General features: G+C 41.8%; 1 protein-coding gene and 1 pseudogene across 1 annotated transcript; both read right to left on the bottom strand.

Moving 5' to 3' along the window:
* Positions 1-2073: 2073 nt before the first annotated feature.
* LOC123140667 (flavonoid 3',5'-hydroxylase 1) lies at positions 2074-5613 on the bottom strand. The gene is made up of 2 exons (XM_044559952.1): positions 4661-5613; positions 2074-2911 (listed from the first exon to the last, which is right to left on the bottom strand). The coding sequence occupies exons 1-2, from the start codon at positions 5570-5572 to the stop codon at positions 2282-2284; spliced, it is 1542 nt and encodes a 513-aa protein (XP_044415887.1). The 5' UTR covers positions 5573-5613; the 3' UTR covers positions 2074-2281.
* A 2870-nt stretch (positions 5614-8483) lies between these two features.
* Positions 8484-9028, bottom strand: LOC123146435 (flavonoid 3',5'-hydroxylase 2-like; annotated as a pseudogene).
* Between the last annotated feature and the right edge of the window lie 5154 nt (positions 9029-14182).

The following is a 14182-nucleotide window of genomic DNA, read 5'->3' as shown; positions in this document are numbered from 1 at the left end:
AAAACAGAAAATACATGTAATTATAAAATATTTATTGAATATAAGTAGCATAATAGTCCCTCCATTTCTTAATATAAGTCTTTTTAGATATCTCAATGCGGACTACATACGAATGCATATAGACGTGTTTTTGAGTGTAGGTTCACTTATTTTGCTACGTCTGTAATCCATATTGGAATCTTTAAATAGACTTATATATAGGGAGTAGTTAAGGCATTTGAGTCTTTTTGCATGCATCTTGCATGTTGAGGTGGGGCTTTATCCATTCATAATTGTTTAATGAGGTGGTATAATTGCATGTTCAGATAAATACGTTACTCCCTCTCTCTCGGCTTACAGGGCGTGCGCGTACCCTTAGGTCGTCAATTTGACCAACCTAATACAAGTTATATATTACAAAAAAATACCAATATAAACTTCAGATGTTCTATTTTCATACGGTATAATTTTTGTGTTATATAGTTTATATTAGGGTGATAAAATTGGCAACCTAGGTATACGCGTATGACTTGTAAACTGAAATGAAGGGAGTAGTGGAGATCAACTATTTAGTTATAGGAAAATGATACGATACTATGGAGCAGTTGGCCAAGTATATTATGGAATCAACTGCAGTTGGCCAAGTATATTTGGAACACAGTACTGATCTAAGGCTCTACCACACATAGCTAATTAGATGACATATACACAAATTAACTTATATGAATTTTTATTCACAAATTAACTTAATGGCAAAGTGGTGCTATGACTTCCAACTGCTTTTGTCTCACCATATCAGAAAGACATGTATTTGGAAAGAAAATTTGTTTGCTAGAATGAGATTGTGGACGTTTGGCTCCCGGGAGCCATGGAGGCCTTTATTTGGAAACAAATCAAAATTCAAACTTTCTGGTTTCAAAAAAATCTGAAAAAAATTGTGCAGGTAAACAAGTATGTTATGTCTATGTGTGTAAAATTTCAGAATGAAAAACGTTGAAATGTGACCTGTACAAAAAAGACAAATTCATGGCCTGGGAGGATGAATAGTATCATGTGTTAAAAAGCCCCAGATTTGTGTTTTTTGCACAGCCCTCATTTCAACTTATTTTGCCCTGAAAATTTACACACATGTGTGTTATGCCTTCATGTATATGTGTGTTTTTTTTCAGATTTTTTTGAAATGTAGAAAATATGAAATTCGTCGAAATTCAAAATTTTCAAAACCGAGCTCCATGGAGCTCGGCCTCCAAAGACAATATCCGAACGGATGGAGTACCTAAAGCATAACCTACATCTTCACGTATTTTAGACCCCCCAAGTAATCATTGTCATATTTTTTAATGGATGCTCACTACTCTAATCCACAACTTTGGTCAGTGCCTGATGTTTGCCGAGTTCATTTTATCGCGCTCTAGGCAAAGCAAAAGAAAGCCGAATGCATGGGGCAAAAAACACAGCAAAGACCTAGCGCTCGCAGAGGAAGATCTTTGCCAAGTACACGAAAAAAACTCGGCCAAGACCTAGTGTTCAGCAAATCCGCACTTTGCGGAGTACATGCGAGAAAGAACTCGGCAAAGGACTAACCATGTGTTCCTCCCCTCAGCGGCTGGTGGCGGGCTGCATTTACCGAGTGTCGCCCAAAGCACGCTCGACAAACATTTTTTAATTTTGTTATATAAGATGCAGAAAATGTTTGTCGAGTTCCTGCTATCTAGCGCTCGGCAGACATATGCAAGACATCCTAGAGACTGACATGTCCAGAAGTCTTTGCTGACTTTCCTCTGCAAGCACTTGGCATAAACAAGCATGAGCTTATAGCGACTGACAGGTGGAGCATTTGCTAGAGTGTAACACTCGGCAAAGCTTTCCAGCAGGAGGATGGCAAAGGGCAACCAACTTGGAGGAGTAGCCCCCATGGGCCTAGCCTAGGGGGTTTTCACTCTACACCCTTCCAGAAATTTTTGGAAGTTTTCAAGAACCTTTCGTACTTCCAATAAATTGACCAAACTTTTTCGGATACTTATTATACCTTTCCGGAATTCTCAAAACGCTTCGAAGACCTGTTTCTGTTACATTAATTGCGTGAGAGATCGATAATGATGAAGTAATTCGTTCTGGGTAAAAACAGGCAATTGTACTCTTTTGACTGCCTAATGTATGTACATGTTTTATTTTGTGAGGAAGGTAAATGTACGAAGTGACTAAAGTATCTATGTGCACATGCAACACAAAGCGGGTCACCACAAACATAAAATACTACACCGAGCGTGGCGATCGTCACGAACTTCTGAGACACGAACAATCATGTGTATGCGGCCGGCACAAGCCGCGGCTTGACGACGGCCTTGAGCGGGACGGTCTTGGGCAGTGCCAGCCCGAAGGTCTCAGCCATGTCCACCTTATCCTCTCCGTCTGGCAGCCGCCACTCAAATGCGTGCACCAGCATTCCCAGGAAATACTGCACAAACACCATTCCGGCCAGCATCCCAGCGCATATCCTTCTACCGGCGCCAAACGGGATCAGTTCGAAATTGTTCCCCATCGGGTCGATCTTGGCCGCCGGCCCGGACAGGAAACGCTCTGGCCGGAATTCCAAGGGATCCTCCCATGCGTCCGGGTCCCGGCCGATGGCCCAGATGTTGATGATGAGCCGCGTGTTGGCAGGGACATGGTGTCCATCGACCTCACACTCCTCAAAGGAGAAGTGCGGGAGGCTGAGCGGCGTGGAGGGGTGGAGGCGCATGGCCTCTTTGCATATAGCTTGCAGGTAGGGGAGGTTGGCAATGTCAGATTCCTCAAGGCGGCGGTCACGACCGATGACACGGTCCATCTCCTCCTGGGCGCGTGCCATGATAGACGGGCTTTTGATCATCTCCGCCATTGCCCACTCCACGATGATCGATGACGTGTCCGTCCCGGCCGTGAACATGTCCTGCATGCAAGCACGCACGTTAAGTGTCTCCGTGTGACTGCTTGTATGTATTCAAGAGTGGACACTATCTATCATGCATGGGATATCCAATATATGCATCCACCTTTTATCGTGCCTCAAAAGACATGCAAATCAGTTTCTGTTTCTGTATTATGTATAACCACCTCACATATCAAAGTACCTCCTTTCTCCACACATTGTGGGAGATTGCTATGTAATGTACGTTATCCAATGCTTGAGTACACTGTCCTGCCGATTGCATGGCCCACCATTTCCAGTACATCTCTATATCTTTTTTCTTTGACGGGTGAAGTACATCTCTATCTGACAAATGTCTTCTCTCTTCTTTTTTATCTAAATAATTTAGATGGCTGATAATATTTTTTGAAGCATAAGTTTGATTTACGTCCTGAACAACTGGGTTTATTCTAAAGGAGATATTTAAAACAAGACTGATATTGAATATATTCTTGCAAGCTATTTTTCTTAAAAAAGTACAATAAAAATTTGACTATCATTTTTATTTAAAATTTTCAAGGTTCACTCACTACCAGAGTTCACAACAATGTTTAATTGTCTTTTAAACTTTTAATGCAATTTTAACTTGAATTCTGCTAATTTATTTCTTTTATAAAATATAAATAGTATTTATCAATTTCCATTCGAGCGTGCTACCCTATTTTTACTTTATGCGAACAACAATGCTTCATTGTATTTCAGTGTGCTTCTACCAGTTTTTGTTGGTTTTCATCAAGTAGGAGCAAAATTAAATGTCTCATATCTCTGTCCACTGGTCACATTATCTCGAGCTTGTTCTGCTGTGTGCCACAAAGTTTTTATGTCTTCCAATTGTCCTCAGACAAATTTTGTTGGGTTTCTTTCTGTTTTGGAGTGCACTATAATGTTTCATTTTGTGTGAGTGTGCTACCGTGCATTTACCTTGTTCCGGTGTTCACCATAAATGTTCATTGTGTTTCATGTGGTTCGGACCATTTCATCTAAATTGTCAAAGCGTATTTAATATTGGGGTTTTTCTAAGATATCATGGGGAGAAAAGTCACATGTTCAAACGGATATTTAACTATGATTTATTTCCAGAAATATGGGCCTTCGAAGTTTATGTCTGAAAATAAAATCTATGTACTAATTAGTAGGAGAGGAGTTATATCCATAAAACCACCACAATACATTCGTCATTAGCAAAAAAAAAACGCCACAATATGTTTGGGTGACAAACGCCAAAACGTCATACAGTTGCAAAAAATACTGAAGGTAAATGTTAATTGCTTTGATGACGTTTTTAACTGGTCGGACCCATCCGTCAGGCTGAGTTAGAAAAAACAGTGCCATCAGGGCATGTTGGCTTGCGGTCCGGCCGAGGAGGCTCGCACGGTTTTCAAATTTGCTCCATATTTCAAACACTGCTTTTAGCCCTTGTCTAACCATATGGCAAGTATAAGGATATCCCCCTTTGTGTCAATTGACGCATCAAAGATATTTGCTAGTATAGTCAGCTAATGCAAACACGTCAGCAGAAGAAATTAGTGCACCCCGTGGATTAATTTTAGTGGTTTGGTTGCTGAAGTCATTTCTACGATTGCTTAATTATATCCTTGCCGTCGCATTCCACCAACAACAAAGAAATATGTTGGATAAAAAAACAAAAGAAATATGTTGCAGCAGTTTTCCAACACCAGCCAGCTGTTGAGAACAAGATGGAAGTGTAGGCGGGGTGGGGTGGGGGCTTACCGTGATGAGGCCCTTGATGTTGACCTCGGTGATGGTCTCGCCCCCCTCGTCGTCGTTGATGGCACGGAGCTTGTCCACGAAGTCCAGGCGGCCCTCCCGGAGACGGTCCTCGGCCGTCGCCGCGTGCTCCGCCAGCCACTTGGTGACGAGCCCGTCGAACTGGATGTGGATCCGGCGCAGCTTGGCCTGCACGCCCTGCAGGTCCAGCCACGAGAGCGCCGGCACGAAGTCGCTGATGTTGAAGAGGCCGGTGCCGGTGAGGAGCGACTTGATCATCTCCTTGTAGGTGTTGGACTCGTCGCCCTGCGCGTCGAACACCCGCTTGCTCACGGTGATCTGGCCCACGATGTTGGCGAGCGCGCACACGAGCATCTCCGGCACGACGACGGGCTGCCCGGCGTCCGCGGCCTCCAGGACGGCACGCAGCGCGCGCCCGGCCTCGTCGCGGCGCACGCTCGCCCAGCCCGCGACCGCGCTAGCCCCCAGGAGGTGCACGCTCGACAGCTTCCGCAACAGCTTCCACTTGGGCCCGTAGTTGGCGAACACCATGTTCTGGCACCCGTACGACATGTCCTCCGCGCTGGCCACCGCCGGCCGGTTCGCGAACCGCTTGTCGAGCGCCTTGAGGAACGTCCGTGCGGCCGAGGGCGACGAGGCCACCACCACGCCGCAGGTTCCCATCCTCAGGTACATGACGGGACCATACTTGCGCGCCAGCGCCAAGAGACCGGAGTGAGGGGCCGGGCCGACCAGCGGCAGCGCGCCGAGGACGGGGACGCCACGAGGTCCCGGTGGAAGCCGGCGGCCGGAGGCCGAGTTGGGGTTCAGAGAGCGGAGCGCTAGATGGAGTAAGAGGCACATGAAGGTGCAGCATATCACGAACGGGTCGGTGCACAGAGCGGCGAGCTGCATGATGGCGCGCGCTGTGTGAAGATTAATGAATGCGGTAGAGCTCGCGGTTTGGCCCCTAGCTAGGGGAGTATCTATCTAGTACCTATTTATATACCTATCTGTCTATTTATCTACACCTCTATCAATCTATCTATTTGTCTATACCTCTCTCTATATATATACCTATACTAGTTAGGCACTCCTTAGAAATTCCAGCGTTAATTAGAATTTACCAGTAGTACATCTACGATGGGACCGAGTTATTACTGTGTAGATTAATCTTCATAGAAAAGAAAAGAAAACCCACAAACCGACCCACAGGCTGTCAATTCTGGTAGTTTGGATGAATATATGAGTAGAAAGCCCACCATCTTGAAGCCGAAAAAATGGCCCATAAGGCTCTCACGGATGTAAAAAAACCAGCCACGTTAAGCAGTCATACTGCCTCTCTTTCTCTCACGTCTCTCTCTTAATCTGTCCTGTTGCAATCGGACTTCTTCTCTCACGTCTCTCTCTCAATCTCTTCTTTTTCTCCCCATAAGGCTCTCACCGATGTAAAAAAACCAGCATCTCTCTCTCTCTCTCTCTCAAGTTCTCCTATTTCTCTTCCATAAGATATGTTTCTCTCTCGGATTGGAGGAATCTTTCAAAGAAAAGTCTATCCATCAAATTAACAAAAAATACTGGCCTTAGAGACATATCTCCAAGCCCAATCTCCTGATCCAACCTGATGCTCGCCATATCTCGGAGCCCAATCTGCTTTCTAACTATTGCTCTGTTTTTCGCAGAAAGCACACATGCCCTCTCTTCATGTCGCCGCCGCCGCACAGTTGGAGCCTAATCTAACAATGTCATGCTAGTTATCATGTACCAGGTTGATAGTTGTCTCCTAGATCAGCCGTAAGTCCGCCAACCATGTTGATGCACGAGACCGCCATCGCTGCTGCTGCCAGCAGCAGTCGCGGAGCTAGCTCCCGGCGACCTGGGGCAGCTGCCCGGGCTGCTCCAGCCATTCTTCACTAAACAATAAAAAGAAACCATGATTAGCATTACTAATTACTTGGGCAAATGCTGGGCAACATCGCTATGTAAAGACTTTGCCCCGGCTCCTTCAGCTGGCTGGCTCCGCCACTGGCCAGCAGCCCAATTAAGTTGCACATGCCACAAGTGCAGCCATTGCTATCACCGTGATTAGGCAGATCAGTTTTACTTATAGCAGAGGCACTTTGTTTATCAAATTTGCATCTCATGTAGTTTAGGTTTGTGGCCGATCAGTTTATCTTCTTAATAACTGATGGATTGCTAATTCACGGCTTACTGGCACCTTTTAAAATTCCCTTACTTCCGTACAGGAGTTTATGGGCAATCTGCTATATCTTTAACAAGTCACGCAAAGTTCAAGAGAATTTTTGCAGCAGCCTTTAGTTAATCCTAGGTAATCACTTTTATTTTGATTGTATGTTTAGGCATCTTTTAAGCAGAGGCATGTTTCATGGTACCTCTTACTGATTTTCTCTTTCATAAAAGATCGAACAATCAATAGCTAGAGAGCATCCTTTTATTCTATGGATAATACACACGTACACTCTCGATCAATTCAAGAATTAACTATATATAATTATATATACATATAGATAGGCATGAAATACAGATTTTGTTTTTGTACTTTCATGATTCATCAAATACAGAATTCACACTACAAATTCTATCTACCACCGGTGGTAGTTATCACCACTTGAGTTTTGTATGTTGTATGTAGTATCTATCAAACCGTAGAGTATATACATAGTATGTAGTATATAAAAATGTTTAGGTAGTATATATACTAGTTTTTAGGTAGTATGCATCATATTTTGAGTATGCTCTTTTTACGTACAAATATATATATGTATTTCTCAAATATAATAAAAATCATGGGCCAACTTGCTATTTTTTCATGTAACCCACTTTGAAATATGTTATATAAAATATATGAACATATTTATAATAATAAATTAATATATATATATATAATACTATACGGTAGTATATGAGACACGTGAAGTACCTACATTTGGATGGTACGATGAATTTATATATATATATATATATAGACACACACACAAAAGCACACGAGCGTTGCTTCCTTTTTTTAAATGTGCATCATGTACTGTATGACAGGATCACACAGGACAATGGCGCACCAATCAAGGTTTGTTAGCGCACGTGTGGTACATCATCAGTCGACTCTTTCATACATGTAGCATAAATCAGATCTTCCTAGTGTGAAAAAAACGCGTGTGTTGTGCTAGAGTCCGCACCTGTCGCCAAGAGCATGTTGTAGGAGAATTTCTCCTTCTATTCCACTTGATTCAACATGTGTCCATGCTGTTAGCTTTGTCAACATTTTTTAGCTTCTTCAGACTTTATTTTATAAGGAGTGTTTTCAGACTTTAATACGGTTGTTTGTCCAAAAACGGCTGCAAAGAGTATATAATTGGCGGTGTACCTTACGATAAATAAAAATAGTCTTTCCCGGCAAAATAAAAATAAAAATAAAAATAGTCTTTCATATATACTACCTTTTCGCTGAAATATTGGAATTGCCATTTGGGCTAGAAAACTTCTAGCGGAGATTATACTAATTCTACCCTTGGTGTGATCATATATTTTATAGTTACTCCCTCCATCCGGTGAAGAGTGTATGTTTGGGTTTAAAATTTGTTCATAAAAGAGTGTACTTCTATCTTTCGAATGCACTTTAAAGTATTTTCTCTCATCACACGGTAATAAAGACCAATAGCATTCTATACATTGTCTTCTTAATTTCTACATGCACTTAGCTCATTGGGGGTTAGGTAATTAAAGAGGAGAGAGATGATGGCTTGCATTTTCCCAATGCATTTTTTACCTCACTTCATAATTTGTCCTAAAATTTCTAGATCTACACTTTTCACTGGACGGAGGGAGTATATATGGCTTTTTGTTGGTCAATCAACAACTCTAATTCTTCCAGCATGTCATGCAGGGCGCGTCCGGCCTCGTAGCGGCGCACGCTCGTCCAGTCCGCGACCGTGCGTTCGCCGAGAAGGCGCACGTTCGACAGCTTCCGCATCAGCTTCCACTTGGGCCCGTAGTTGGCGAACACCATGTTCCGGCACCCGCACGAGATGTCCTCCGCGCTGGCCACCGGCGGCAGGTTCGTGAACCGCTCGTCCAGCGCGCCTTCAGGAACGTCCGTGCGGCCGAGGGCGACGACGCCACCACCACACCGCAGGTACCCATCCTCAGGTACACATGATGGGACCATACTTGCGCGCCAGCGCCGCCAGACCGGAGTGAGGGGCCAGACCGACCAGCGGCAGCGTGCTGAGGAGGGGGACGCCACGAGGTCCTGGTGGAAGCCGGCGGCCGGAGGCGGAGTTGGGGTTCAGGGACCGGAGCGCTAGATGGAGTAAGAGGCACATGAAGGTCGTTGCACAGAGCGGCGAGCTGCATGACGGCGCGCGCTGTGTGGAGGAATGAACGTGGTAGAGCTCGCGGTTTGTTCACTAGCTAGGGAAGTACTACAACCTCCGTATCCAAATATTTGTCTTTCTAGACATTTCAAATGGACTACAATATATGGATGTATGTAGACATATTTTAAAGTGTAGATTCACTCATTTTGCTCCGTATATAGTTATTTGTTAAATTTCTAGAAAAACAAATATTTAGAAACGGAGGGAGTATTTCGTAATGTTATGTACGGATCCACTTATGTATGCCTTTCTTTTCTGAGATTATGCAAGCCAAATGTCAATGCTAAGGGACAATTGGACAACCTAGCATCTACCTATTATATAATAATTATCAAGACAAAAGACAAATAAGGCATCACGTTCGTCCACACAGATTTAATTATCAAGACCGTTAATTTCTGAATATAAACGGCTCAGATTTAAAGATATTACGTTACATACAAATACTATGTACGTGCATATATTGTAACAATGAAAATTTGACACGTACATGCCTCTACGATGAAATTGTACAATCACCATCATATAGAAGGACATGTACAAGCTTGAGACTAGGCAACCAATAAAAAAATCCAATCTCATGTACGTGTACTAATAGGATAGTAGCCACTTGATGGAAAAAAACAACAACCGGAACTAAGAACAGAGCAACAAATCTTCCGTACGTACGTGTGTGCGTCGCCAACAGGAGTCCGCTTTGCATAGGAATTATCTTTTTTTTAGTTGGGTTCACATAGGAATTCTATATGGCCCTAATACAAGTCATGTCATCCCGATTGGAATTTTCAAAAAGGGCAATATAATCTTCCGTACGTGTGCATAGCTAACAGGAGAGTTGTCCTATTCAGAAGAAAAAAAAATTAAAACTATACATGCGCAGGCACTCATACATACGCACATACACTTACTTCTATGAACACACTACACACACTTTACCACTAAGAGAACCTCGAAGAGATTGGGCTGACACATCACCTTGAAATTGTGGAAGTTGCCACAAACATCTTTGTAGTCGATGGAAAAGTCTCCTCCCACTGAGTGTGCAATGCTACAAGGACTAAAATAAATCCAGAAAAATGCGACCACCAGTGCGCCAAAAGAGTTTTCAATCATATAATTTTGAAGTAACAATTTTTTAGTCTAATTTATGGCAGCGCATACTATAATTTAACTTTGATCATAGATTAGACAAATTCAAAATGTTTATATGTGACAAATAAATATACCATTAAATTCTTATTCGGCAAAAGTTCTTAGTGGTATTAATTTGAAGTCATAGAAAACAAACAAAGTATACATTTAGTCTAATTTATGGTCAAAGTTGTATTTTAGAATGGGTGCACGAGGGAGTAAGAAATTTGAAGCAACAATCAGGTGATGTTATAGGAAACCAGGCAGACGTCGTTCCTTATTGCACACTATGATATCACCAATGATGCCAGCAAATCTATACCTTTTTATTTGAAGATATGTATTCTATAATATCTATTATCTAACTGATAAATGTAATCTGAATTACCTAAATGATAAATACATGTGTAACAACAATGTGTTCCTGGATATCTTCTAAGCAGAATTCCAAGTGCATATTCTACTTCATCATAGACAAAAATGCTTTGAAAAATTATATCTTCCCCTAGATGGAAGTTACCTATATTGCCATGGAAAAGGAAAATACTAAGGGTTGTGTGAGAGTAAAAGGGATTCAGACACGTACAGCCTATAGCCCAATAACAGTAGCGTCAAGATGTTCATGGTTTGAGTTGAGTACCGCATCCATGCCTTAGCAGTTAGGGTATGCCGCAATGACCAGTTGAACAAAATTCATAATAAGATGCAGGTTTCAATGTGAATTTACTGTATAGTGATCAGTGACAAGATCGAACACATCCACAACTAAGTAAAGGCGACAAGACAAGCGCGTCAGGCAGCGAAGTCAGCCAATTTGGCAAAAGGAATCATTGTGGCTGGAAAACGATTTCATCTTGCTGCTTCACACAAGCAACCAGGTTTGAACTGTAAAAATAATAATAATTTGGAATTTCAAAATATGTGTATTGTAAAAGAATTATCTAATGAAGCGTAATCAGTTTGTTATTTCTTATATGACCAAGGAAAAGTTATTTACAGGTCCACTACAAAAGGACCACGGAATATCAACACTTGATTTGTACAAGTATTACAATTTGACGATGTTTCCATCAGATGGCAACTAATGTATGAAAAATTGTTCTTGAGCTGGTTGTTATAGTAGAAATATATCCAATAGCAATAATAGTAATTCAAATAGAATTAAAGTTTACCTCGCCAAGGAATAGTAGTCAAACATGTACAGTAACATATATGGCAAAGCATACACATTCCATCTCATATCTAGCTACACAAATGCACATGAGGATTTTACATGAACTATGCAAATAATCACTTCAAGACCTGTTTCTAGCACTCTGACAAAAAGAAGCTCTGTCTATTACATCATTCTATCTATAACATACATTTTCTATGGTGCTATAATTCAAAATCTCATTGAAGTATAAGTTTCATATAAAAATCTAATTTGAAATGTATACCAACCAATGAAAAATCGATATGTGCAAATGTGGTGGCCACCCTCAGATATATCCCTTTTTAGAAAAATTAACTACATACACTTTTGTGTATGATTCAGTGTAGAGTGAAAATTAAATTAAAAATCTGGAATAACCTTATTATATAAACATTAGTGGTTGGTTTTATTGAATACAAACGTATTTTGTAATAAAATTCCAAAAAGAAGAATAAACCTCTCGTGAATACACAACGGACTTGGCACAATCAAGCGGATACAAGAATAAATAAAATATAGGGCTACTACACTACCATAGAGATGGGCCTCTGAACTACAAATGGGGGATATGCCGAGTAAAGTGAAATTACAACATTTTCCATGTTTCTGAAGAAATTAATAGAACATCATTGTCCAAAAATCAATAGGAAATTTTTCCGGATAAAACAACACATACATACTTAGCAAATGTGGCCACAAAAAGGAGTCTCTGAATCATAACAAAACATGCATACGCAATTTTAAAAATCACAAGCATATAAAACGATTATTTAAAAACACAAAAATATTATAATAAAAAATAGTTTAAGATGAATATAAGTTGTAGATAAAAACTATAGCCGCAGAAATCCGCGGGTAACACCGCTAGTTTTAACTACACTAATAAAATGTCGAAGATCTACAAATACAACAATGAGAACAAGACAACGAAAATCACCATTAACGGAGAGAAGGGAGGTGTGCTTACCCGGCCGGAGTCGGACGGCGGGCTCGACGAGGCCGAGGTCGATGGTGGAGGCGTCCGTGGACGGCGAGTTCGACGGAGATGAGGACGACGTTGGATGCGGAGGAAGGCGTGGGCGACGGTCGCGGGGAAGTAGTTCGAGGACGTAGCGTTGCACAACGACGCCAACGAACTTCGAGATAGGGATGAACGGCGCGGGCGACGGGGAAGGTTGGGTCCTCAACGCCATTCGAGGTGGCGGACCGTGACCTCGCCGGTGGCAACGGACGTCTCCACAATGTTGGCGACGGTGAGACAGAGGGGAAAAAGAGATGTTTGCGTTTGGAATGACACTACACCACAACCCTTGATTGGGGCCAATTAACTACAGGGAGAAATACCATCATAAAGGAAAACCATCTGCCCGGGATTATTCTACTGCCGGCAGAAGTATCCAATGGCAGATGAACTGTTGGCAGAAGTCAAACAATAAGGGCATCCAAACTACCGGCAAATATACCAATTTCCCATGACACAATATATACTGGCACACCTAAACTATGGCATATTATCTGTCGTGGACTACTTGTGGGGCCAAACCGAAATATTATTTGCCTAGTCGCGGGATAGCACTGGAGAGCACGCGTGATGCGATTTTTTTCGCTCCAGATGGGCAAAATCCCCAAACTCCAAGTCAAACCAAAATCCCCAAATCGACCACCCTCACCTAGCCTCCTCCTCGAGCACACTCCACTGCCGCCACCGCCGCCCACCTTGCGCGATTGTCGACCGCCCTCCGTCACACTCTAGTGCCAGCTTCCTCCCCGACCACGCCGCTGACCACCGTTCGCCACACCTAATGCTACTCCTCCCGGACCATGCCGCTGAGCACCCTCCGCCATCCCAACCACCATTCGCCGGACCTCTAGCAACGCCCAAGAAACACTAATTAAAATGCAAAAACATAATCATAACAGTAGCATAATTGTGTGCACACTCAAAAAATAAAAAGATAACTATTGGGTTGTCTCCCAACAAGCTCTTTCTTTATAGCCATTAAAATAGGCTTCAGATTTCATTGAAGCTCACACAAAAGATAATAATTGGAACACAAAGAGAGCATCACGTTGCATGTGATAAACACATTTAAGACTAACATACTTCCTATGCATAGGCATTTTATAAGCAAACAAATTATCGAGACAAGAAATATCTAGCATATGCAAGGGGGAAGAAAAAACATTGACGATCTCAACATAACGAGAGGTAATTTAGTGACATGAAAATTTCTACAACCATATTTCCTCTCTCATAATAATTACATGTAGGATCATAATAAAATTTAACAATATAGCTATTATATAAAATTTTATCTTCCTAGCCTACATGCATAAAAGTCTTATAATCTTCCAGGATAGTGGGTTTAACATCAACTAAAGTCATGACCTCTCCAAACCCACATTTATCAAAAATTTCATAAGATTGAATATTCTCCAAATATGTGGGATTCTTTCTACCTCAAGTTGACACTATTCCAAACTCACTTTCAATATTATTGCAAGCATTATTATCAGTAAAATATTCATCAGGAGGCTTAAATAAATTTTCAAGATCATTAGAAGCATTATCGCCCCAAAATGATCATCACAAGAAGTAGTGGACATAACAAAATCATCATCCCCAAGCTTGTAGCTTTGCATATCATTTGCACAACTGAAATTCATAAAATTTATGATAACATCATTGCAATCATGCTTTTCTTTCAAGGACATATCAAGTGTGGGTGCAATAGCAATAATTTCATTTTAACATAAGAAACTATAGCAAGGTCATCTCCATAAGTATCATTAATATTGGCATCA

This window comes from Triticum aestivum, chromosome 6D, assembly GCF_018294505.1.
Source record: "Triticum aestivum cultivar Chinese Spring chromosome 6D, IWGSC CS RefSeq v2.1, whole genome shotgun sequence".
NCBI classification, from domain to species: Eukaryota; Viridiplantae; Streptophyta; class Magnoliopsida; order Poales; family Poaceae; genus Triticum; species Triticum aestivum.
Note: the sequence above shows the minus strand (reverse complement) of the source record. Positions and strands in the feature narration are given on the sequence as shown.